General features: G+C 47.3%; 1 protein-coding gene across 2 annotated transcripts in view; it reads right to left on the bottom strand.

The window, feature by feature from the left end:
• Positions 1-27,372, bottom strand: part of LOC144753731 (cytosolic phospholipase A2 gamma-like) — a 928,534-nt gene that overhangs the window by 509,396 nt on the left and 391,766 nt on the right. For both annotated transcript variants that reach the window (XM_078641315.1, XM_078641316.1), the window contains exon 7: positions 8,168-8,285. In XM_078641315.1, the coding sequence (XP_078497441.1) occupies positions 8,168-8,285 (118 nt within the window). The remainder of the gene's footprint in view (positions 1-8,167; positions 8,286-27,372) is intronic.

Raw genomic sequence — 27,372 nt, 5'->3', positions numbered from 1 at the left:
ACTAGATTGACAACTGACCCAGCTAATTGTCTCATCATATACTTAGAAAGAAGCTCTTCACTTATATAAGACTCTTTTTTTTATAAAAAATAATAAGATCAGTTCATTGAGAAACTCTTTTTATGAATAATTCAAAATTAATGAGCTGGCATCCTCATAAACTGATTATAATTCTGCCGAACTCCAAAGATTTTTCTAAGTTCCAGAGAGCCTATTTTCATCACAAAATAAGGGGCATATCAGCAAGGGCCTGCGATAATTATCGCTCAGCGCTCTTAGCACGAGGATAATTATCGCAGGCTAATGCTGGATTCTATTGCGGAGATAGCATGCTCTCAGCAACGCTTATCTACCAAGCGATAGAAATCCATGCGTTAGCCACAAAACAGTCAATTATCGCTGGAAATCCAGCGATAATCGCACTGTGACAGGTGATACCTTGCTGATAGGGTAGGGTGGACTTAGCCATGTAATCCACCTCCCATTGGATTACATGGCTAAGTCAGATCAGCGGTAGGCGTAAAGAAACCTGCGTTAAGCGCGGTTAGCGCTTCTTTTCTAACCGCTAAGCAGGGTAGCCATTCCCTTGATAATTTGGAGAAATGTCGGTTAGCGACATTTCTCCAGTTATTTTGGGACGGAACGCCCACTTTGCATCTCATTAGAGATGCAAAGGTGGGCGTTACAGGAAGGGGTGCTAAGGCAAGGATTTACGTGATAGCGTGAGCTTGCTGATGAGGCGAAAAAATTATCGCCGTTTTGCAATAATTATCAAACGTTCTTGAGAATATCCCCCTTGGTTTTAACAAAAGACACACAGGTCTCATTAGTAAATGTTGATGTTCATTTTGGTGCTAGATTTTAAATGGACACCAATTAATCCCGAAATTATTAATACATAATTGTCTTGTTGTATTATAATTACCTTTCAGATTAGGACATCTTTAATTATTATGCCATGAATGTGCAGCCTTATATTTACATTTATGATGTACAGAGATATTAAATCCCTCCCCAACGAAATCTGTATTGCATTGACGGAGCATTAGCTCTCCATACACTTTAAATTGCAGTCCTTCCTGTTATGCTTCTAAATACACTTCAGTACAATTCTGAGAACACTAGAAACATTGCCACCTTTGAGAAGAAAAAAACGGTACAATAAAACAAAGTATAATTCTTCTTCCGCAGCTGTTTGGCTGAATTTAAAATGTCGGGTTAAGAAAGTAGAAGATTCATGTAAAAAAACTAGATTGACAACTGACCCAGCTAATTGTCTCATCATATACTTAGAAAGAAGCTCTTCACTTATATAAGACTCTTTTTTTTATAAAAAATAATAAGATCAGTTCATTGAGAAACTCTTTTTTCTAAATAATTCAAAATTAATGAGCTGGCATCCTCATAAACTGATTATAATTCTGCCAAACTCCAAAGATTTTTCTAAGTTCCTGAGAGCCTATTTTCATCACAAAATAAGGGGCATATCAGCAAGGGCCTGCGATAATTGTCGCTCAGCGCTCTTAGCACGAGGATAATTATCGCAGGCTAATGCTGGATTCTATTGCGGAGATAGCATGCTAGCAGCAACGCTTATCTACCAAGCGATAGAAATCCATGCGTTAGCCACAAAACAGTGCAATTATCGCTGGAAATCCAGCGATAATCGCACTGTGACAGGTGATACCTTGCTGATAGGGCAGGGTGGACTTAGCCATGTAATCCACCTCCCATTGGATTACATGGCTAAGTCAGATCAGCGGTAGGCGTAAAGAAACCTGCGTTAAGCGCGGTTAGCGCTTCTTTTCTAACTGCTAAGCAGGGTAGCCATTCCCTTGATAATTTGGAGAAATGTCGGTTAGCGACATTTCTCCAGTTATTTTGGGACGGAACGCCCACTTTGCATCTCATTAGAGATGCAAAGGTGGGCGTTACAGGAAGGGGTGCTAAGGCAAGGATTTACGTGATAGCGTGAGCTTGCTGATAAGGCGATAAAATTATCGCCGTTTTGCAATAATTATCAAACGTTCTTGAGAATATCCCCCTTGGTTTTAACAAAAGGCACACAGGTCTCATTAGTAAATCTTGATGTTCATTTTGGTGCTAGATTTTAAATGGACACCAATTAATCCCGAAATTATTAATACATAATTGTCTTGTTGTATTATAATTACCTTTCAGATTAGGACATCTTTAATTATTATGCCATGAATGTGCATGCAGCCTTATATTTACATTTATGATGTACAGAGATATTAAATCCCTCCCCAACAAAATCTGTATTGCAGTGACGGAGCATTAGCTCTCCATACACTTTAAATTGCAGTCCTTCCTGTTATGCTTCTAAATACATTTCAGTACAATTCTGAGAACACTAGAAACATTGCCACCTTTGAGAAGAAAAAAACGGTACAATAAAAGAAAGTATAATTCTTCTTCCGCAGCTGTTTGGCTGAATTTAAAATGTCGGGTTAAGAAAGTAGAAGATTCATGTAAAAAAACTAGATTGACAACTGACCCAGCTAATTGTCTCATCATATACTTAGGAAGAAGCTCTTCACTTATATAAGACTATTTTATTTATAAAAAATAATAAGATCAGTTCATTGAGAAACTCTTTTAATGAATAATTCAAAATTAATGAGCTGGCATCCTCATAAACTGATTATAATTCTGCCGAACTCCAAAGATTTTTTTAAGTTCCTGAGAGCCTATTTTCATCACAAAATAAGGGGCATATCAGCAAGGGCCTGCGATAATTATCGCTCAGCGCTCTTAGCACGAGGATAATTATCGCAGTCTAATGCTGGATTCTATTGCGGAGATAGCATGCTATCAGCAACGCTTATCTACCAAGCGATAGAAATCCATGCGTTAGCCACAAAACAGTGCAATTATCGCTGGAAATCCAGCGATAATCGCACTGTGACAGGTGATACCTTGCTGATAGGGCAGGGTGGACTTAGCCATGTAATCCACCTCCCATTGGATTACATGGCTAAGTCAGATCAGCGGTAGGCGTAAATAAACCTGCGTTAAGCGCGGTTAGCGCTTCTTTTCTAATCGCTAAGCAGGGTAGCCATTCCCTTGATAATTTGGAGAAATGTCGGTTAGCGACATTTCTCCAGTTATTTTGGGACAGAACGCCCACTTTGCATCTCATTAGAGATGCAAAGGTGGGCGTTACAGGAAGGGGTGCTAAGGCAAGGATTTATGTCATAGCGTGAGCTTGCTGATAAGGCGATACAATTATCGCCGTTTTGCAATAATTATCAAACGTTCTTGAGAATATCCCCCTTGGTTTTAACAAAAGGCACACAGGTCTCATTAGTAAATCTTGATGTTCATTTTGGTGCTAGATTTTAAATGGACACCAATTAATCCCGAAATTATTAATACATAATTGTCTTGTTGTATTATAATTACCTTTCAGATTAGGACATCCTTAATTATCATGCCATGAATGTGCAGCCTTATATTTACATTTATGATGTACAGAGATATTAAATCCCTCCCCAACAAAATCTGTATTGCAGTGACGCAGCATTAGCTCTCCATACACTTTAAATTGCAGTCCTTCCTGTTATGCTTCTAAATACATTTCAGTACAATTCTGAGAACACTAGAAACATTGCCACCTTTGAGAAGAAAAAAACGGTACAATAAAACAAAGTATAATTCTTCTTCCGCAGCTGTTTGGCTGAATTTAAAATGTCGGGTTAAGAAAGTAGAAGATTCATGTAAAAAAACTAGATTGACAACTGACCCAGCTAATTGTCTCATCATATACTTAGAAAGAAGCTCTTCACTTATATAAGACTCTTTTTTTTATAAAAAATAATAAGATCAGTTCATTGAGAAACTCTTTTTTCTAAATAATTCAAAATTAATGAGCTGGCATCCTCATAAACTGATTATAATTCTGCCAAACTCCAAAGATTTTTCTAAGTTCCTGAGAGCCTATTTTCATCACAAAATAAGGGGCATATCAGCAAGGGCCTGCGATAATTGTCGCTCAGCGCTCTTAGCACGAGGATAATTATCGCAGGCTAATGCTGGATTCTATTGCGGAGATAGCATGCTAGCAGCAACGCTTATCTACCAAGCGATAGAAATCCATGCGTTAGCCACAAAACAGTGCAATTATCGCTGGAAATCCAGCGATAATCGCACTGTGACAGGTGATACCTTGCTGATAGGGCAGGGTGGACTTAGCCATGTAATCCACCTCCCATTGGATTACATGGCTAAGTCAGATCAGCGGTAGGCGTAAAGAAACCTGCGTTAAGCGCGGTTAGCGCTTCTTTTCTAACGGCTAAGCAGGGTAGCCATTCCCTTGATAATTTGGAGAAATGTCGGTTAGCGACATTTCTCCAGTTATTTTGGGACGGAACGCCCACTTTGCATCTCATTAGAGATGCAAAGGTGGGCGTTACAGGAAGGGGTGCTAAGGCAAGGATTTACGTGATAGCGTGAGCTTGCTGATAAGGCGATAAAATTATCGCCGTTTTGCAATAATTATCAAACGTTCTTGAGAATATCCCCCTTGGTTTTAACAAAAGGCACACAGGTCTCATTAGTAAATCTTGATGTTCATTTTGGTGCTAGATTTTAAATGGACACCAATTAATCCCGAAATTATTAATACATAATTGTCTTGTTGTATTATAATTACCTTTCAGATTAGGACATCTTTAATTATTATGCCATGAATGTGCATGCAGCCTTATATTTACATTTATGATGTACAGAGATATTAAATCCCTCCCCAACAAAATCTGTATTGCAGTGACGGAGCATTAGCTCTCCATACACTTTAAATTGCAGTCCTTCCTGTTATGCTTCTAAATACATTTCAGTACAATTCTGAGAACACTAGAAACATTGCCACCTTTGAGAAGAAAAAAACGGTACAATAAAAGAAAGTATAATTCTTCTTCCGCAGCTGTTTGGCTGAATTTAAAATGTCGGGTTAAGAAAGTAGAAGATTCATGTAAAAAAACTAGATTGACAACTGACCCAGCTAATTGTCTCATCATATACTTAGGAAGAAGCTCTTCACTTATATAAGACTATTTTATTTATAAAAAATAATAAGATCAGTTCATTGAGAAACTCTTTTAATGAATAATTCAAAATTAATGAGCTGGCATCCTCATAAACTGATTAAAATTCTGCCGAACTCCAAAGATTTTTCTAAGTTCCTGAGAGCCTATTTTCATCACAAAATAAGGGGCATATCAGCAAGGGCCTGCGATAATTATCGCTCAGCGCTCTTAGCACGAGGATAATTATCGCAGTCTAATGCTGGATTCTATTGCGGAGATAGCATGCTATCAGCAACGCTTATCTACCAAGCGATAGAAATCCATGCGTTAGCCACAAAACAGTGCAATTATCGCTGGAAATCCAGCGATAATCGCACTGTGACAGGTGATACCTTGCTGATAGGGCAGGGTGGACTTAGCCATGTAATCCACCTCCCATTGGATTACATGGCTAAGTCAGATCAGCGGTAGGCGTAAATAAACCTGCGTTAAGCGCGGTTAGCGCTTCTTTTCTAATCGCTAAGCAGGGTAGCCATTCCCTTGATAATTTGGAGAAATGTCGGTTAGCGACATTTCTCCAGTTATTTTGGGACAGAACGCCCACTTTGCATCTCATTAGAGATGCAAAGGTGGGCGTTACAGGAAGGGGTGCTAAGGCAAGGATTTACGTCATAGCGTGAGCTTGCTGATAAGGCGATACAATTATCGCCGTTTTGCAATAATTATCAAACGTTCTTGAGAATATCCCCCTTGGTTTTAACAAAAGGCACACAGGTCTCATTAGTAAATCTTGATGTTCATTTTGGTGCTAGATTTTAAATGGACACCAATTAATCCCGAAATTATTAATACATAATTGTCTTGTTGTATTATAATTACCTTTCAGATTAGGACATCCTTAATTATCATGCCATGAATGTGCAGCCTTATATTTACATTTATGATGTACAGAGATATTAAATCCCTCCCCAACAAAATCTGTATTGCAGTGACGCAGCATTAGCTCTCCATACACTTTAAATTGCAGTCCTTCCTGTTATGCTTCTAAATACATTTCAGTACAATTCTGAGAACACTAGAAACATTGCCACCTTTGAGAAGGAAAAAACGGTACAATAAAACAAAGTATAATTCTTCTTCCGCAGCTGTTTGGCTGAATTTAAAATGTCGGGTTAAGAAAGTAGAAGATTCATGTAAAAAAACTAGATTGACAACTGACCCAGCTAATTGTCTCATCATATACTTAGAAAGAAGCTCTTCACTTATATAAGACTCTTTTTTTTATAAAAAATAATAAGATCAGTTCATTGAGAAACTCTTTTCATGAATAATTCAAAATTAATGAGCTGGCATCCTCATAAACTGATTATAATTCTGCCGAACTGCAAAGATTCTTCTAAGTTCCTGAGAGCCTATTTTCATCACAAAATAAGGGGCATATCAGCAAGGGCCTGCGATAATTATCGCTCAGCGCTCTTAGCACGAGGATAGTTATCGCAGGCTAATGCTGGATTCTATTGCGGAGATAGCGTGCTATCAGCAACGCTTATCTACCAAGCGATAGAAATCCATGCGTTAGCCACAAAACAGTGCAATTATCGCTGGAAATCCAGCGATAATCGCACTGTGACAGGTGATACCTTGCTGATAGGGCAGGGTGGACTTAGCCATGTAATCCACCTCCCATTGGATTACATGACTAAGTCAGATCAGCGGTAGGCATAAATAAACCTGCGTTAAGCGCGGTTAGCGCTTCTTTTCTAATCGCTAAGCAGGGTAGCCATTCCCTTGATAATTTGGAGAAATGTCGGTTAGCGACATTTCTCCAGTTATTTTGGGACGGACCGCCCACTTTGCATCTCATTAGAGATGCAAAGGTGGGCGTTACAGGAAGGGGTGCTAAGGCAAGGATTTACGTGATAGCGTGAGCTTGCTGATAAGGCGATAAAATTATCGCCGTTTTTCGTCCAAAAACGGACGCAAAAGCGGCGATCATTTTATACGCCACCTTGCTGATATGCCCCATAGTAAGTGCAAAAATTGATGGGGACTTGTTTACTATGGCCAAAGTGTTGTATAATGATCTACCCTGTTGCCCGTGCTGAGTACTCATATTTTGAGTTGATTCCTTCCCCTGATGTTATTTGGATGGTGAGGCTGCATCTTCTATTGGATTTCAGCTCGATAAATTACCTGCCAAGTATATAAAGGGAACATTTAGGTTTTTTTTTGGAAGGCTTATCATTAATTGTAAATGCTGCTCTTCAGAAAGCAATCTTTACTGATGATCCGAAGCATATTATAGGGCTTCATCAATTATAAAAGGTGCATTTATGCACAATTTTTGGTTCTAAATGGCAGAGGCCACATTTTAGCATCACGTATAGCGGTTTCTGTGGTTATACCATAGACCCGGCCAAAATTTTAGATTCCATTTAACATATGTTTTAAAGGTTCCAACGCAGAATTAAAAAAAGTACTGTTGATGGTATTTATTACTTTTGTTATTGTTTGCTGCCCAGTTATTCATTTCTCCCTCCCTCTGTTTTATCATGCTTGTATGCACTTTATAATGTTCAATATGTTTAGCTTTTGAATGATTGTATGTTAATATAAATGTTCAGATGGGGACTAGAAACTAGTATTTTTCCTACAATGTGTTGTGCTAAGGAAATACAGTCTAAAAAATACATTTTGGGCATGACCATTTCTGATCCATTTTGGCTGCAAAATCTTACGATTATGAAATGTTTGTACTTTTTAAGCTATTATATTTACAATTTCATTTATTCTGGAAGAGTCGTTAAAAGGTTTGCTCTTTAATATCAATATTTTTTCAATACTTCATTTACATTTTAATGAAATGCCTTTTTGTGCTTCACATTTTAAAATTTGAACCCAATATTGAGTGGGTAAGATTACTAATCTGACCCGCTGCAAGCAGGACTGTACACTACTACTGATTTTGATAAATAAAAGAAGAAAAATCTTTTCCACCAGAGGTGTTTTTGCAGTCAAACATAACACGATTACTCAGCTACAAAAGAATGTGCTATTGATGGAGTGGTTTCTATCAATAAGTTTATCAATCTGTACTTTTTACACACGTATGTTCCTACCAGAAGCATTCTTTTTTTCATTTATGATGTTACTTTTTTCCACTGCAGCATAAATGGGATATGGGTTTGCACCATTCTCACAAGCTTCTTTTTGTTTAGACAGGTTGTTTTCATTAATCTAAAATGGAAAATGAAAACATGCTTATAAAAAAATATATATTCTAGGCAACAAAACAAAATACAACAACATTATAGCATTAAATAGTATTATCAACACACCCTAAGTTCTGCTGACAGTTCAATATTTCACGGATTTGGTCAATTCAAATCAGTGTCCCTACTTTTCTATTCATCTGGTGCAGTAGAGAGAAAAACAATATTCTTCTATTCTATTCTATACTAGATTAAAAACAAACAGGATGACAGGGCTCACTGTAAATAGACATGATGAAACTAATTACTCTCTGCCATCCTGCAGTTATATTGCCTACAGTACACCTCCCTGGCAACAAGGTTTACCATGTTTGAAATGTTGTGCAAACTAAGACATGTTTGAAATGTTGTGCAAACTACGCATAATGTGACCTGCTGGCATACATCCTGGTTCCATTTGTGTTTGGCTAAAAGGAATGCTAATGTAATGCAGAAGCTGTTAGAATCACAAAGAATTGTTCAGATTGCACAGATGAAATCATATAAACATCCAAAGCATAAGGCTGAGCATACGCCCATGTATTGCACCCCTACCACCTGAGAAGGGAGACTTTGTTAATTTAGAAGGTAGTGTCACATGCCTACCAATGATGCCCATTATCCTATGAAGTAAACACAAGGAGATGATGGACGGAGCACTGAAACTTTTCAGACACTCACCCCCAGTCACAGATCTGGATCGCATCCATCATCTATCTTTAACACCTCGCCACATCAATTCAGACCTAGCTTAATGCAAATCAGTCTTGCCACTGTACCTCATGGGAACAGTCCAGCTCGAACTGCCAAGCCACTTCTATCCTAAACCGAAAGCAAGCAACCTGGGACCGGTTTCTGGGTAACACCCTTCATCAGCCAGGTTAGCTTGAATCCATTAGCAAAGTGAGCAAGGGACCCACCTCTGGGCATACCCTGCCAACTTAGGGTGACCGAAGCAAACACAAGGAGACGAGGGACGGAGCACTGAAACTTTTCAGACACTCACTCCCAGTCACAGATCTGGGTTGAATCATTCATCATTCTTTAGTTCACTTCGCTACATCAGTTCAGACCTATCTTTATGCAAATCAGTCTTGGCCCTGTGCCTCATGGGAACAGTCCAGCCCGAACTGCCTAGCCAGGTCTTCCCTGAACCGGAAACAAGCAGACTGGGACCGGTTTCTGTGTAGCACCCTTCATCAGCCAGGCTAGCTTGAATCCATTAGCAAAGTGAGCAAGGGACCCACCTCTGGGTATACCCTGCCAACTTAGGGTGACCAAAGCAAACACAAGGAGAAATAAAATGAGGAGATAAAAATATGGTGGAGATCTCATCTGCCTTCTCCTGCCTGTCCTTAGCCTCTATCGACCTGAGGGAGATGGTGGAATGCAGATGGCATTGTGCCAATCGCCTTCTCCTCTGTCAGCGTGGGTGTCTGCAGACCTCCACTGAGAGGAGAGCTGAAGCCAGGCTGACAAGCAGGTCTCATAGAGCTGCTGTCAACACAGTGGAATTACTCCATTCTCACTATGAAAGCATAGAGTGGACCGGTAGGAGTTCACAGAGGGTGGTGGGGTACATGGCAGGAGACCAGATATATATTTTGTTTTTAGTTTTGTTTGGGGGAATACAAAAAATACACTGGAATGTGTTTACAGAGAATGAATAACTGTATTACCTACTGGCGGTCGCCAGTAGGCAGTTATAGTTAGGACCTATTTTACATTGGAAATTTGCAACATTCTATTCCCAATAACTTTGGCGCCGGTTAACGACTCTTCGCGAAATATTTAAAACTTGTGGGGCGCTTCGGTTCGCTCCTATCTGGAAAGTTTTGAGGTGATTCGTCAAGCGGGGACCCAGAAAAAAGGGGGGTCATAAAACGTGTTTTCACCATGCAATTTCCCATTGGAAACTTTAGACACTGCTACAGTCCGAACTGCTGAACGGAATGACATCCAATTTGGCAGAAAGGTAGCCCTTGGTTTAGAAAGAGCTCTTTTTGTTTAATGGTGTAAATCCGTTCAGTAGTTGCTGAGAAAATCTAAATTAAAAAAGTTTCAATATCTATGGCCGCGCAGGATCCGTGCACCCTCCCGATCACAAGTTTTATGCTAGTTGGCTGTCAACACTCCAAACCAGGAAGTGTTGGCAGCCATCTTGTGCCTCTGTAGAACCGAGGAACAAGGAATCAGTCAAACAAATGCGCAAAACACAAAAAGGGGGCACGGTAGAAACAACCTGCCCCCCTAGGGCTGCTTAAGGGGTCCCACAAAGATCCTGCCGAAATAAAAAAATGAAGCTCGGGCTCCCGTGCTTCGTTACTGGGCCCCTCATCCCCGTGGACCGCCACTCCTCGAAACTTCGAAATAAATGGGTGGGGGGACCGCCACCGCCTGGGGCTTCCTGACAATATTTGTGGGGGGCTGACAGCCCCCCTCAGCCCTGGGGACCGCCACCACCGGGGCTTTAAGAAATATTTGTGGGGGCTTATGGCCCCCCGCAGCCACGGGCACCACCACCCCCGGGGCTTTTAATTATTAATGTGCAGGAGGGCACTCCGCCCTCCCGCAGCCACAGGGACCGCCACCCCCGGGGCTTTTCAAACATATGCATGGGGGCTCACATCCCCACTAGCCCCGGGGACCGCCAACCCGGGGCTTCTACAATAAATGGGTGGGAGGGCTCACAGCCACCCCCAGCCCCGGGGGACCGCCAGCCCCCGGGATTCTAAAAAACATGGGTGGGGGCTCAAAGGCCCCCCAAACACCAGGGGGCCAACTAGCCCACCAGGTACCTCCAATAAGTGTCACAGAGCTGCGTTGCAGAGTTTGGTAAAAAGGGGCGTGGCCTCTGAACAACTCTCTGCAACGCAGCTACCTTGCGCATACTGGAGGTACCTGGTGGGCTAGTTAGCCCCCAGGGACCCTGAGGATTGAAGAGGAATTAATTCCCCAAATTAAAATGCGCCACAGGGAGTGTTCGCACACATGTCACCTCAGGCCTCCCCCTCTTCCTTCACCACTGTGCAAACGCGCCCCCGGCGAGTTATAAGTTGGGGAATTGATACCCCTTTAATACTGAGGGTCCCTGGGGGCCAACTAGCCCACCAGGTACCTCCAGTATGCGCCAGGGAGCTGCGTTGCAGAGAGGTGTTCAGAGGCCATGCCCCTTTTCACACCTCTCTGCAACGCAGCTCTGTGGTGCATACTGGAGGTACCTAGTGGGCTAGTTTGACCCTAGGGACCCTCAGGATTCAAGGGGACTTAATCTCTCAACTTAAAACGGCCACAGGGCATGTTTACACAGTGGTGTAGGGAGGGGACGGGGCCTGAGGTGACGTGTGCAAGCACGTCCTGTGGCGCGTTTTCAGTTTGGGAAATAATTCCCTTTCAATCCTGAGGGCCTCTGGGGGCCAACTAGCCCACCAAGTGCTTCCAGTAAGCGCCACTGCGCTGCGTTGCAGAGAGGTGTTCAGAGGCCATGCCCCTTTTCACACCTCTCTGCAACGCAGCTCTGTGGCGCTTACTGGAGGTACCTTGTGGTCTAGTTGGACCCTAAGGACCCTCAGGATTCAAGGGGACTTAATCTCCCAACTTAAAACGGTCACAAGGCGTGTTTACACAGTGGTGAAGGGAGGGGACCGGGCCTGAGGTGACGTGTGCAAACACGCCCTGTGGTGCGTTTTAAGGTGGGGAAATAATTCTCCTTCAATCCTGAGGGCCACTGGGAGCGAACTAGCCCACCAGGTGCTTCTAGTAAGTGCCGCTGCGCTGCGTTGAAGAGAGGTGGTCCAGGCCGATCCCCTTTTTACACCTCTCTGCAACGCAGCTCTGAGGCGCTTACTGGAGGTACCTAGTGGGCTAGTTGGACCCTATAGACCCTCAGGATTCAAGGGGACTTAATCTCTCAACTTAAAATGGCCATAGGGCTTGTTTACGCAGTGGTGAAGGGAGGGGGCGGGGCCTGAGGTGACATGTGTGCAAACACACCCTGTGGCGTGTTTTAAGTTGGTGAATTAATTCCTCTTCAAACCTGAGGGCCTCTGGGGGCCAACTACCCCACCAGGTGCTTCCAGTAAGCGCCACTGCGCTGCGTTGCAGAGAAGTGGTCCAGGTCGTGCCCCTTTTTACACCTCTCTGCAACGCAGCTCTGTAGCACTTACTGGAGGTACCTAGTGGGCTAGTTAGACCCTAGAGACCCTCAGGATTCAATGGGACCTAATCTCCCAACTTAAACAGCAACAGGGCATGTTTACACAGTAGTGAAGGGAGGGGACGGGGTCTCAGGTGACGTGTGCAAATACACCCTGTGGCGCGTTTTAAGTTGGGGAAATAATTCCCCTTCAATCCTGAGGGGCACTGGGAGCCAATTAGCCAACCAGGTGCTTCCAGTAAGCGCCACTGCGCTGCATTGCAGAGAGATGGTCCAGGCCATGCCCCTTTGTACACCATTCTGCAACACAGCTCTGTGGCGCTTACTGGAGGTAGCTAGGGGGCTAGCTGGACCCTAGGGACCCTTAGGATTCAATGGGACATTATCCCTCAACTTAAAACGCCCAGAGGGCATGTTTGCACACATGTCACCTCAGGCCCCCCTCCTTTCACCAGTATGCAAACGCACCCTGTGGATCATTTTAAGGGGTAGTTTTAATCCCCCTGTCCTGGTCTGTACTAGGGGCTTACAGAGAAGGTCATGCTAATCACAGGGGTACCCCAACGCATAGTGTTCCCTAGTGTATGTACGTGTTTTCACTGTATTCTAAGTGTCTTTCGGCATAGCACTGGCTCTAGGACTGGTTAGTCAGAGTCAGTTACCACCAGTACCCATCTGAAAAAGTTGAGGGTACAGGATGATTTTGCAAAAAGGCTTCTTTCTGCTCCTCTGTTTGTTCTTTCTGCACGTCCTCCTCCTTCCTGCACTTTTCTTCGTCTTTGAGGACTTCTGTTGCTTCTTTCTGCATTTCTTTTTTTTCTTTCTGTCTGTTTTTTCTTATTTCATTACATGTCCTACCTCTGTAGGCATAGTTAGAAAATAGCATTAGAAAAACTGAAATTAACTGAAAAAACCATAGGTTTCAGGCACATAATAGATACAAATTAGCATTTAAAAAACCTTTGAAATTCACTGAAAAAAAACATAGGTTTCAGACATGTTATAGTTAGGAATTAGCATTTAAAAAACCTTAGAAATTCACTGAAAAAAACATAGGTTTCAGGGCTGTTATAGTTAGCTGGACATTTCACTCGTACAAACAAGTGAAATTCCTCTGTTATAGTTAGTTCAGCTAACTATAACTTGTGCACCCGCAATACACTGCTGATGACGTCACATATTACATCACTCATGACATGGTCAGTGACATCACTCATGACATCACGAATGACATCTCAAATGACATCACTGATGACATCATCCTTGTGATAGAGTGGCAGACCTCCTCTCACCCTAATCTAACCTTTGATACACACACTCAAAAATACAAAGAACATTTTCAAAACAATGGACACACCAATACCAGGTACAACACACCTATTCAGTAATTCCAAGATCTACACACACATCCACTCATTCACCAACAGTCCTATACAGTCACTCGTACATGTACTCACTCATCATATGTACTCATACACCTATACATCCTGTTACACACCGCCACTTATCCATAGAGTTACTCACACACACATAGCCACACATGCAAACAAAGTATTAAACCTCCATTTACTTGGTTATACCGTTATACACACACACCACCACACTTACTTCTACAGAAACTAACACATACTTACTCTCTTAAACAATCACTTAACGAAACACATACTTATTTATACAGGAACTCTTCCAATCTCTCACTCTCACATATACTCACTTATTTACACCAATACTAACATATATTAGTTTAAAACATATGTACTTACTCATAAAGACACTATTGAGGCAGTCATTCACTCACTAACACACCCATACACACACTCATAACCCATACAGTCCTGCACATATGCTGTCTTCAACACATACAAACAGTGAGTCATTCATTCATGCATCTATGCACTAAGTAATACCCCCACCAAACCATACTCAGAAACTCATACTGATACTCAAAAAACAAACTAATAACCCATATAGGCACTCATCTTTCTATAGTTTTGTACGAGTCAAATGTCCAACTAACTATAACGCCCCTGAAACCTATGGTTTTTTTCAGTGAATATAAAAAATATGAGATGTTGTCAAAGGTACTAAAGTACCTCATTTCTATTTATAGTTCATAAACAATTTCTATACCAAAAGATTGATCTCATGAGATGATCTTATAAAGGACATTCTCTCCTCTCTGCACTTGGATGAAATATGAAAGAGCCTGCTTTGAATACCTTTGTAAAAAACTGCAAGGTGTATGGTTACAGAAAAATGTTGGCATTCATACTTTGTGTGAAGCTAGGATCTAGCTTGGTTGATCCAAGACATAGGAGGAGAAGTGCTCCATTCCGTTGCTAAATCTAAGTCGGGGAGGGGTGTTGGGTCAAAAATCCATTCTGAATAAACTGAATTAGTCTTAGGATGGTTTTGAATGGGTGGAAGAACATGTGCATATAATCTGTATAGCCAAAACTAACAATTATGTTTTGATTTATACATATAGATGTAATCTTGAGTCAAAGGGTTCTTCTATGCTCCAGTGGAGACAATGGAATCCCCAATGCCACGTGTGCATCATTACTTTGTTTTTCACCAAATAGAACAGGTTTGTCAGACTACCTAGGTGAAGAATGTGTCTACCAAAGTATTGATAGCAGTGTGAGTGCAGTCACAACTGGGTAGTTATATATAAGATCATGTTTCCATGCTAAATTTGTTTTTTAGAACCATTTGACAAATCTTTACAAAAACATCCAAAATAAATTCCCAGCCACCTTATCAGGGGCATATGTATCAACCAAATTTTTAGTCGCAAACGCTGCAAATTGCAAAAAACAGCGTTTGCCATTAAAAATGTGCTATTTCAGATGTATGAGGCACAATCGCATTGCAAATTAACAAATCGCAAAAATAGTGATTTCTGGGGGGCGTGGCTTAGCGGGCGAGCATGGCGGACGTGCTGCCTAAGAGCTCCCGCCGGCCCGCCGTTTATCCTGGCATTATCCTGGCCCTGAACCCCAGAAAGTGCACCACATCCAGGGTAGTGTTGGCGGAGGACACCGGGAACCGTCCGGTCCGGGAGATACCGCGCCGAGACCACCTACGGCTGTGGGGCGAGTGACTGCAGCGAGCGGCCTGGTGCCCGCCGGACAGGCCGGGGCCTCGATTTTGGCGTTCCCGACGGGGGGACCTGGCCCGGAGCCGGCGCTGCCGCTCCCAGACCGCGTTCCGGGGCTGTCTGCTACCGGCGGCTCACAGCGGAGTGCCCTGCCTGTCCTGACATTGCCGGTGGCGGGGGCCTGGGCCGGTGGGGGCCCTTGGAGGGGCGGCGGCCTACCTGGCCTTGCTGGAGCCGGGGCCTCGAGTTTGGCGACACCCGAGGACGTTCGCACTGGTGTCCGGACACTCTGCTGCTGTTGTCCCCCACTACGGGCTGGCGCATTACCCTCCGCTGGGACTGGCAGCGGCTCCATTACCGGTGAGAACTGTGTCCTCCACTCTTGTTGACCGGCGCAGTGGGGGCTGCTGCGAAGAGTTGTGCCAGAGGGGGTCGCGACATACCTGGGACCCTTGACCAGTGATTATCCTCCCGGGGCTTGGCTGGACCTGCAAGTGGTGTGGACGCGGCGAAGGGGCCGGAGCGGCAGGGGTGGCCTGGTGGCCCGAGCGCAGTCGGGACCTTGATTTTCGCAACCTGGGCTGGCCACGATCCGGGGTCCCTTGCTCCTGACGACCTACAGTGGGATCCTCGGCCCTTCCTCGCTGCGACTGGAGGGGGTGTCGGAAGCTCTGCGGCCTGCCAGGCCTTGGTGCAGCCGGGACCTCTGGGTTGGTGGTCCCCACCCGGAGTCGCCGGCCCGGATCCATTGCCCTATCCTGCTCCTGTAGTACCTGGGGCGGTGGCTGGAGAGCTGGTAGTTCGCATTGGGGTGGCCCATATCTGCGCCGTGCCAGGAGTACCGGTGGGCGCGAGGACGATTTCCTACACCTTGGCGGGGCAGCATTGCCTGGGGTGCAACCCGATCTGTGGGCCGGTGGTGAGGGACTCTCGGGCGGCCTGGTGTGTTCGAGACGCCTCGGCTGGGGCATAGCTGGTGGACTATTGCGAGAAGCGGCCCTGATACAGGTGCGTGTCACTGCTCACGGCCGCCATGACGAGGGGCTCGGCTGCCACTAAGACAGGACCCATTGACAAGTTCACCGGCCATGGTGGAGGAGCCGGGGCGGCTAGTGGGAGTCACCCTGCTGGACCGGACAACGCGGCGTTGATGGCGGCCATTACACAGTCCCGCGACATGCTGGATGCGAAAATCGGCGCGGTGGGGGCCGATGTGATGCTGCTGCGTCAGGATCTTCGCAATGCAGTCGCCCGCATTACTGAAACTGAGACCAGGGTCACAGCAGTGGAGGGCGATGTTGGTGCCCTTCGGAAGAAGATTGCCGACATGGAACAGATCCAACGGGGCCTGGCGACTCGTGTGGAGGATGCCGAGGGGCGGGCGAGGCGAAACAACCTGCGCTTCGTTGGCTTTCCGGAGGACTGCGAGAATGGACCTATGGACGCCTTCCTGTCCCGGTGGCTGGAGAGCTGGCTACCTCCGGACTCCCTGTCGCGATGCTTCATAGTGGAGCGTGCCCACCGCGCCCTGACACAGAAACCGCCAGTCGGGGAGCGGCCTCGCCCGATCATCGCCAGGCTCCTCAACTTCCACGACAGGGACGTCATCCTCCGGGAAGCGCGGTTGAAGGACACCCTGCTGTATGACAATCATAAAATAATGATCTTCCCGGACTATACCAAACTGGTCCACCAACAGCGGCACTCCTTCCTGGCTGCCAAGGCCAAGCTGCGTGGCCTAAAAATTCAATACTCGCTGCTCTACCCGGCCCGCCTTCGGGTGATTTTCAACTCCAAGACCATCTTCTTTGATACACCGGAGGCCGTCTTCAACTGGACCGATGAAACAGTCAGGATTCGACCTCACGTCCAACCGGGGCTGCACTCTGGATCATCGCGTAGCTCGTCTCAGGACAGGAGCAACCCGTCTGGCAAAGGAAAACGTCATCGCAAGTCCCGCTCCCGGCGGAGGTCCCTGTCCCGGGACCCCCTCTTGGGGGACACACAGCCTGATGCGGACCAATCTGATGGAGGCTCCTGATCGCCCGTCATGGGGACTGTCTGCTGGTTGCCTTCTTTATGTGACTATCCCTGGTGGAGGCTGAGCTGTGGTAGATGGGACATACATTGGCTGGTGCAGTATTGCTTTCTTCTTGGCGAATGCCGGGGCCGTCATGGGCTGTAACCTTCTGGTGGTGCTATGCTTATGACTCTAATGTGTGTTTGTTGGGGTTCAGGGCACGTACTTTGGGCTGCCTCCTCCTGCGGGGACTGGGTGGTGGTTCTGGGTGTGTCTGATTCGTTAAAGGGGGGACTAGTTGGGATCCATTGGTATGGCTGGCTTTGGGTGCAGTGTTTTGGGCCTGATGTACCGTATACCGCGACAGGTACTTCATTGTTCTTTGAAGTATGGGGGTGGGGGTGGGGGGAACCTGGGTGTTTGGTTGCTTGTGGGTTGGGTCGGGATCGGAGGGGTAGTAGGGCTTGGGGCTTCGGGATTTGTGGGGTCTGGGGTTCTGGTTCTGGGGGTGCACGTGGTCTCTGTGTGTTTTGCAACTGTGGGGTCTGGGAGGTGGGCCGGGGGTCGGGGAGTGTGGGGCTGGGAGCATTGTGATCATGGTTGATGTTCCTCACTTGGCGCCCAATGGCGCTTCCATGCGTGTCATTAGCTGGAATGTACGGGGATTATTGGACAAGATTAAACGGGGAGCGGTGCTTCGATGGGCTAAGAGGGACTTGGCAGACGTGCTCCTTCTTCAAGAAACGCACATGCTAGGTACAAAAGCCCTGAGCTTGCAGCGCTTTGGCTTCCATCAAGTGTTCCATGCCGGATTTACCAGGGGCTCCAGAGGTGTGGCCATTCTTATTCATAGACGGCTGGCGTATGTACATGAGCGTCAGTGGCTTGACCCCCAGGGCCGTTTTGTCTTTGTACAGGGGAAGGTCGGGGTGGAGCCGGTTGTATTTGGCTGTGTGTATGCCCCCCCCCCCTGCAGTGGGCCTTAGCTGAACGTTTGTTTGCTGTATGGGCCGAGCTCCCCCGCTCCATGGCTGTGATTGGCGGAGACTGGAACGATGTGATGGATGTGGCTTTGGACCGGCAGAGGAGGCCAGGAGTGGCACCTGTATCCTCCCCTACACGGTTGGGGGCTATGGTTGATGGTCTGGGCTGGGTGGATGTGTGGAGGCATTTGCATGCGGGACGGCGAGAGTACACCTTTGTCTCGGCTGTCCATGGCTCCCTTTCACGTTTGGACTGTGTGTTCGTCCCGAGGGCTTTCCTTGACAGAGTGAAGGGGGCAGCAATTCGGCCCCGCGGGCTCTCTGATCATTCCCCAGTGGCGGTACAAATTGACTTGTGCAAAGCACGCTCCCCCTTCCGATGGCGAATGTCCGCGTGGCATCTGCAGCGCCCTGATTATTCCCAACATTTGCGCAGCGCGATCGCCCATTATTGGCAGGACATCCTTACCGAAGGGATGGATGCGGTGACAGTTTGGGAGGCTATGAAACCCACCCTGCGGGGCACAGATATTGCTTGGTGTGCAGCTGCTCGCCGGACTCGACTGGGAGGCATTGCTGCGGCCGCGGAGCGGGTGGAGGAGCTCGAGGCTCGGCACGGCGAGGCACCCGATGATGTGGCACTGCGGCTACTCCTGCAGGCGCAACAGTCTTATTCCTCGGTCCTGTTGGATGAGGCTCGTCAGGCGTGGCTAGCCACCCGTAGTCGGGTCTACCAGTGGGGCGACAAGTCTTGCACCATGCTCCATAGGCTGTGCCAACAGAACCTACAGCCTCTTACGCTGCCGGGCCTTGTTGATGGTGCAGGAGTGGCAATCACAGATCCGGCGGCTCTTGCAACGAGTTTTGCGCGCTATTATGGGCACCAGTATGCCTCTCGGGAGACTCTCTCCCCTGCCATTATCGCAGACTATATTGCTTCGGTTCCCCCATCTGCTGTATCTGATGAGGTACGCGAGGCCCTAGACCTTCCCCTGTCGGCTGAGGAGCTGGGTGATGCACTGGGTCAGTTAAATGTAGGCAAGGCACCGGGGCCGAGCGGTTTACCCAGCGAATTTTATAAGAAGTTCCATATGCAGCTCGGGCCGCACTACTTGCGGGCCCTGGAAAAGGCACGAGAGCATGGCCGCCTCCCACCGGACTGGCGTCATGCCGAAATCGTGGTGTTTCTGAAGCCAGGTAGGCCCCCCGATCGCCATGACTCTTATCGCCCCATATCCCTCATCAACTTCGAGGCCAAGCTCCTGGCAAAGGCGCTGGCGAACCGTTTACTCCCACACATTTCGGCCCTTGTCCACCCAGATCAGGCGGGTTTTATGCCGCGCAGGGCAACGAGACACAATATACGACGGGCGCAGGCCGCGATACAGGCGATTGAGTCTTCGGAGGACCCGGCGGCGCTCCTGCTGGCTGATATTGATAGTGCCTTCGATTCGGTCAGCTGGACCTTTCTTTTTACCCTGTTGCCACTGCTGAATCTCGGCCCGGTGTTCCTCTCCTATATCAGGCTGCTCTACACTGAGATCACGGCCTCGGTGCGTATCTCGGGAACGACGTCTGCTCGTTTTCCGGTGTCCAGGGGCACGCGTCAGGGGTGTCCGCTCTCCCCTTACCTCTTCGCACTGGCCATGGAGCCGCTGGCCGCCAGGGTGCGCCGCGATGAGCTCTACCGTGGCTTCGTCTGGGGTGCGGATCACTCGGACCGCATAGCCTTATATGCGGATGATGTGCTATTTTTCATGACCGACCTGCAGCGTACGGGTCCTCGTGTCCTGGAGTTGATGCAGGAGTTTGGTCGGGCATCGGGGCTCTTCCTTAACCCGCGCAAGTCGACCATGTGGGTGCTGGGGGGTGCCGCAGTGGACTGCCCGTGGGCTGCATCCCTTCAGATGGCAGTTGAAGGTGTGAAGTACCTGGGTGTCTTCCTCTCTGCCTCGCCTGCAGTGGCATGGGACCGGAACATTCTGCCTGTATGGGATCGGGTCCAACTGGACGTCAAGACATGGTCGCGCATGCCACTTAATATCTACGGCCGGTCGGCCATCTTCAAGATGGTGGCTTTGCCCCGTCTGCTATATCAACTGCAGAATCATCCCTTCCAGGTTGACCCGCAGTGGTTCCGTACTGTTGATTCGGTGCTGGGCCGGTTTCTGTGGGCTGGCGGTGCCGCCAGGGTGGCGCTGCGCACATGCTTCCTCTCTACCTACTGCGGCGGCTTGGCGGCCGCAGATATTTTATCTTACTATCAGGCCTCCCATCTCCTTGTACTCAACGAGTGGTGGTATGGCGACCGTAGTGACCCGGCTTATGCCCTTGAGCATTCCCTGATGGGTGGCGCCTCCCTTCACACCCTGTTGTACTCGGCTAGGCGGAGGCGACTGCTTCCGCAAGTCACCCAAGTGGTCTTCACTGTCTGGCGGCGGGCCTTGCATCGGGTGGGCTGGTGGGGTCGGCTTACAGCCGAAACCCCGTTGTGGCGAAATGGTCTGTTACCGGCGCTGGCGTCTCTGTCCGGATTTGACGGCTGGGATGCGATTGGGATCTCGTCCCTAGGTCATGTCCTCTCTGGTACTACCCTGAAGTCCTTTCGGGAGCTTAGCTCCGAATTTAGCATGCCCAAGACCCAGTTTTTCCGCTACCTTCAATTCCGCCACGCACTTACCCCAAGTCTGGTGGGCCTGGAACAGCTCCCTGATTTTAGTCCTATCGAAGCTAAACTGTTTATGGGAGACCTGGGTGACAAGAAGGTCTCGCAGATATATCGCTCTCTGGTCACTCACTGTTCCCCTTCACTCGCAGCACTACGGGCCTCTTGGGAGGCTGATGTAGGTCCACTGGATGATGACGACTGGCGTGAGGCCTTGGAATCTCCCCGAGGTGCTGCTATAGCCATCCGCCTTCGCTTCATCCAGTTCAAATACCTCCACCGGGCGTATTATACTAGACACCGTCTATGGCGGGCAGGCCTTGTCGCGTCTCCCGAATGTCTGCGGTGTGGTTCTGAGGAGGGCACCCTGTTTCATACAGTATGGTCCTGTGAGAGACTGACTCGATTCTGGGCTGGGGTGTGGGACTGCCTATCAGAGGTGTTGGGTTGGGACCTGCCCCGTACCCCCAGGCTGGGCCTTCTTCATGTTCTAGAGAATGTTGGAGGCAATATTTACAAGCGCCATTTGCTGTTGCTGGGGCTGGTGGTGGCGAAGAGAGACCTGGCGCAGGCCTGGAAGAGCGAGCGCGCCCCCCCCCTCGGGGCTTGGAGGGCGGGACTGGATTTCCTCATGGGTCTAGAACAGCCTGTTTTTGAAGCCCGGGGATGTCCCCGCAAACATTACAAAATCTGGAAAACGGTGGGCGGATTACCGGGGCCTGCTCCTTGACCCCCCTGTGGACATTGATGATGCATTACAGCTGGATGTGGATCCCGCACTCTAGGCCGCTGGCCGGCTCCACCTTTGTAGATTGTCCAAAGTTGCTGGACTGTGATCGCGTGCACTGGGTTAGGGTGGGATAAGGGGTGGGTAGCTGTGGGCGGGGCTGGTTGGTGTTTTTGGGATTGGGTGGGTGGGGTAGTTCAATGCCATTTACTGTATAACGATGGGTTCGATGCTATACTAATGATATGTCTCTTTTTTTTATCTGTCTTTGACAGTCTCCTCCTGACTGTGGAGGGCTGTGTTGAGCTATGCTTGAACTCATAATAAAATTGGTTATGGAAAATAGTGATTTCTTACGTTGCGATAACATGAAATCTGCGAATATCCTTGCGATTTCTTAGTTTGCGATTTTCTCTGTTAGCGAAAGTCGCAAACAGGATATCGCAAAATAAGAAATCGCAATGAAATTCAACAAAAAATCGCAAATCGCGAATCTGAGAAAGTCGCAAATTAAGAAATCGCAATTACCACCAAGTGCATGCAGGTGGTAACCAGGTGTAAAGTATAACAAGCATTGGCATAGGCAATAGGTCTCGCTTTTGGGACCTAATAAGTGTTTAGTTATTCAGCACAATATCCTTGGTGCAGCAACATCAACTGTTGCATGGCTAAGAACTTATAAGATCCCAAAGGTGAGACCTATTGCTATGCCAATTCTTGTTTAGAAAGGTGTTCATACGAGGATCCCACCAGCAATTGACCCACCAGTGCTTATATTTCTTGTTGTGACTTCAGCTCCTTCATGCACATAAGAAACAATACATATGTATGTAGCGCTGGTGTAACGATTCAACTGATGGAGTGATTCAACACCAACAATATGTTGAAGTAATGCTGGGTTCCCATTGTCACTATATCTCCACCATAAACCTGTACTCCCTGGGAAAGATTTCATGGGCCTAAAGGACTCAAGACTCAATCGAAATGCAACAGCTACTAAGGAAAAACGTACACACTGTTGAGGTATTCCTGAATCCTCTTAAAATTTATATTTTCTCAGTTGGCATTCATCGACCGTTGAAGGATGATAAAAAATGCTTTTGATAATAGAATGTATTTTAGTTTTCCATATATTGCAGCCTTGTACAAAAAAAGACAATTACGTAGCGAAACACGTGTCAGCTGCTGTGTTAGTTGTTAATCTAGGGGCAATATTTCTACTGTTTATGACCCATTATTTCAAAGGAGACAGCATTTCGAGTAGGATAAAGCGAAACATGGTCAGTGTGTCACCAGTGTGAACAAAAAGAGCACGTGACAGAGTAATAGCACCAGTGCAGCTGAAAAATGGAAATACTAATATTCTTGCCAAAAGCATAGCCTAAAATCCTGCTACGCATGACACATGGAGGTATATGGCCGCAGAACAAAGTAACATTTGGGTCACGATTTTAGTGCATAGTGAGAGGTTTAGCTGGCAGACAAAGTGCATTTCACATTTCCCCTTCCCATTTTCCCTTCGCATATAAACACCTGAGTCAGTATTTGGTCTTCACGTTGTAAACTTTATTGACTTCGGATACGGCCAATTACGCCATTGGCCTTACTTCTATTACCTTTCATAACCATCCTTTATTCTTGCTTTATTTAAAACCACAAAGCAAACAAATAAGATATCAAGATTATACATGTCCATTGTATTTACAATTGTCCCTCCAGAGGGCCTCTTACTTTACCTTCGGGCTGTGCCAGCATGCCACACCCTGCTCTCCTTATGCTGACCGCCCCCGGCCAACAGAGCAGCAGGTAGATAATTTGCCACTGCTTGTGACCAGCGCCGGCTTCCTGGGTAGAGCCAGAGAGTCCGGAGCCACCAGCAGGCAGCCCCCTCTCCCACTAGCCAGGAGCAACTGATATACTGCAAGCCCTGTTCTGGGGCCAAACAGCCACCAACAAACAGAGTCCCTGTCATTTCTCTTGCCCAGGACCTCGCCTAACCAAGCTCTGCTCATAGGGATGGGTGGGTGGGTAACTCTTCCGCGACAACCTCAGACCTTCCGGCAGGCGAATGGACAAAGAGGGAGGCGTTACTGACCCTCAGGCTTTTAAACCCCGCGCCAGTTCCTGTCTCATGGGGTCCTCGCGTGACGCGTATCCGGTTGGTGACGTTTCCGGAATTAACTGCTATCAAGCCCTCACCTTCCTCTTCCGGGTCTCTTGACCCAGAAGGGATTTCTATCCTGTTCCGCCCTTTGCTGCACCTAAAGGCTCCACGCCCCCTAGGTGGGGGTGGCACCCATCATAGCTGGCAGACAAAGTGCATTTCATATTTCTCCTTCCCATCTTCCCTTCGCATATAAACACCTGAGTCAGTATTTGGTCTTCACAGTGTAAACTTTATTGACTTTGGATACGGCCAATTACTCCATTGGCCTTACTTCTATTACTTTTCGTGACCATCCTTTATTCTTGCTTTATTTAAAACCACACAGCACACAAATAAGATATCAAGATTATACATTTCCATTGTATTTACAATTGTCTGGGGAACATCCTTTACCACGCAACTTTTACCACGCAGTGCTTTTACAACGCAGGTTTTACAACGAAAACCATTACAACGCATTGCACTGGGGGGCGCTCTAGGATAGGGAATACCTTCCCTACTATCCACGGGGACAGGAGTTGGAATAGTAAATTAAACTATTCACTATCCAGCACCCCCCAAAGCAATGCGTTGTAACGGTTTTCGTTGTAAAACCTGCGTTGTAACAGCATGCATGGTAAAAGCATGCGTTGTAACAACGTACATCCCAATTGTCTCTCCACAGGTCCTCTTGCTTTACCTTCGGGTTGTGCCAGCAGGCCACAAGCAATATATACCCTGCTCTCCTTATGCTGACCGCCCCCGGCCAACAGAGCAGCAGGTAGATAATTTGCCACTGCTTGTGACAAGGGCCGGCTTCCTGGGTAGAGCCAGAGAGTCCAGAGCCACCAGCAGGTCAGCCCCCTCTCCCGCCAGCCCGTAGCCCCTGATATACTGCAAGCCCTGTTCTGGGGCTAAACAGCCACCGACAAACGGAGTCCCTGTCATTTCTCTTGGCCAGGACCCCGTCACAGGGCGAGGCGCTCACTGGCGGACTCGACCTCCCCCCCTGTGCCTTCTAATTCTTCATCCAGGGCTCCCAAAACAGTCTGTGTAAACAACTTCAAACCTGCTCTGGACAGGTGTACCCCATCGGATGCATACAACTCTGCCCTTGACACTTGGATCAACTTGTGCCTAACGGTACGAATGCTGGATTTCTTTAAAATCTCGGCCACTGACTGATTGCGTCCTTACTGATTTATTAACTGCCTTTGGCGGCGCTCCCTTTGCCCATACCTGATGCAGTATCACCTCGGACCATAGTATTTTAGTGTTAGGCAACATGTTCTTAACTACAGACAAAACGGAAAAAAGGGCCTCCTTTAAACCCCTTCTTCTCGCTGGGATATTATCATTGCCACCTGAATGAATCACCAGTATATAGGAAAGCGGCATGCCCTTGGCCATGGAGCCCCGCAGATCGGTTGGCACCTCCGCAAGTCGCTGTCCGCCTACCCCCACCCAATGGTGGTTGGTTCCCTTCGCACTCTGTATTCTCTCCTCGTGCTAATTCTTGAAGAAGTGCCCTGCTCTGCGAATAAAATAATGGCCACACAAGCATATCTAGGCCCTCTGACACGGTACACCTAGATCAAAGTTGAAAATGGATACAATCAGCGGGAAACAGGACAAGTGGAGAAAGACTGACTGACAACTCATGGTAGCTGGGGACGTAGGTAACGCTCAAAACATGTTGACTTCCAATGACCCACCCTCTTAATGGTTCCCTCAGGGAGGCCCAGGGCAGCCGCCATCATGGCTGCGCCAATGCGGAATGAGTGCGAAGTGAAATGTGTTGTTTCCACCCCTAAACATTCCAGAACACGCTTACATATCCTAGTGAACTGAAACCTGGTGAGAGGGATGCCATCAGCATGCAATAATACCCTGCTGTCCCCCCCGGTCTAATCTGGAAAAAATTCCTGGCCAAGCTCACCGGGCAACAGGTGGCCCCCGCAACTGATCATAGCTGGACCCAGATTCCCTTACCCAACTGATCAGTTTTTGATCTCTGCACCCTGACCTGAAGGTGTTCTGTGGTAAGAATTACATCTTCCCAATGTATGCCCTTGTCTGACTTTGACGCTGGTAACAATTCAGAAATCCTAAATGCCCCAAAAAACGCTAATGAGTAAGCCAACCTGAGTAACTGCGTCTCGTAAGATCTGAAGCAGATTCTGGGCAATATTTCCAAGATACTTGTAAGTCTGCTCGCATCTATGGGTCTCCTACTGTCCTTCACTCTGGGTGCCAAGCGCTCCCAACCCCTCATTGCTCTTTTCACCCTTGGGTCTTTTGTGGGATCAGCTCCCCCCCTAAACCCGCATAAAATGCTATTGCTAAAAGTTGTCTCCTCACCATAGCCAGTAATCTCCCGCTCCCTTTCTGATGAACTATAAACTTCAGGACACTTTGTGGTAAGAACCTCTCTACTGACCATGACCCCTTTAAGATAGTCAGGTATGATTGACATGACCTCTCATACATACTCTTGGTCTTGGGGGCCAATGACGCCGTTATCAACTCAGTGTCTGTGGGGTACCAAGCTTACTTAGTCCCTCCGGGAAGGTCATCATCTGTTTGTCTGCTTGCGGCCATCGGGTACGAAACTCTGCCAACTTAAAACGGGACAAGGCGTCAGCGACTGTGTTGTCCACACCTGTCACATGTTTGGCAGTAAAGTGTACATTGCGCTGCAAGCATCGTAAGACTAATTCCTTCAATAAGCGTAGGACCCAGGTACATTTCGCCCTCTGGTTGTTAATCACCATCACTACTGACATGCTATCTGACCAAAATACAATATGCCTGTTTGTCAGCATGTCACCCCACAGATGCAATGCCACAGAATTGGGAACATCTCCAAGAAGGTAATATTGCGGGTAAGGCCTGACAGCACCCACTCTTCCGGCCAGTGCTGCATACACCACCTGGGACCCAAGACCGCCCCAAAACCCACACTGCCTGCTGCATCTGTGTACAATTCCAATTCAGCATTGGAGAGGCTCGGCTGTTGCCAGACCACCGTCCCAATAAATTCTTCTAGAAATCCTTTCCAAATGGCTAAGTCGTCCCTGACATCCGCTGAGAGCCTGGTGTGATGATGCTTGGCACCCAAGCCAGACATCGCCCTCGCGATACTTCTCGAAAAGGCCCTGCCCATAGGTATCACTTGTAGCGCAAAATTCAGCTGCCCCACAAGGACCTGCAATTGGTGAAGCGTCACCTTCCTTGCTGACAAAAAAGACTCAATGGCCGACCTGAATGCTG

Source organism: Lissotriton helveticus, chromosome 5_1 (genome assembly GCF_964261635.1).
Source record: "Lissotriton helveticus chromosome 5_1, aLisHel1.1, whole genome shotgun sequence".
NCBI classification, from domain to species: Eukaryota; Metazoa; Chordata; class Amphibia; order Caudata; family Salamandridae; genus Lissotriton; species Lissotriton helveticus.
This window is presented reverse-complemented; position numbering and strand designations above follow the sequence as displayed.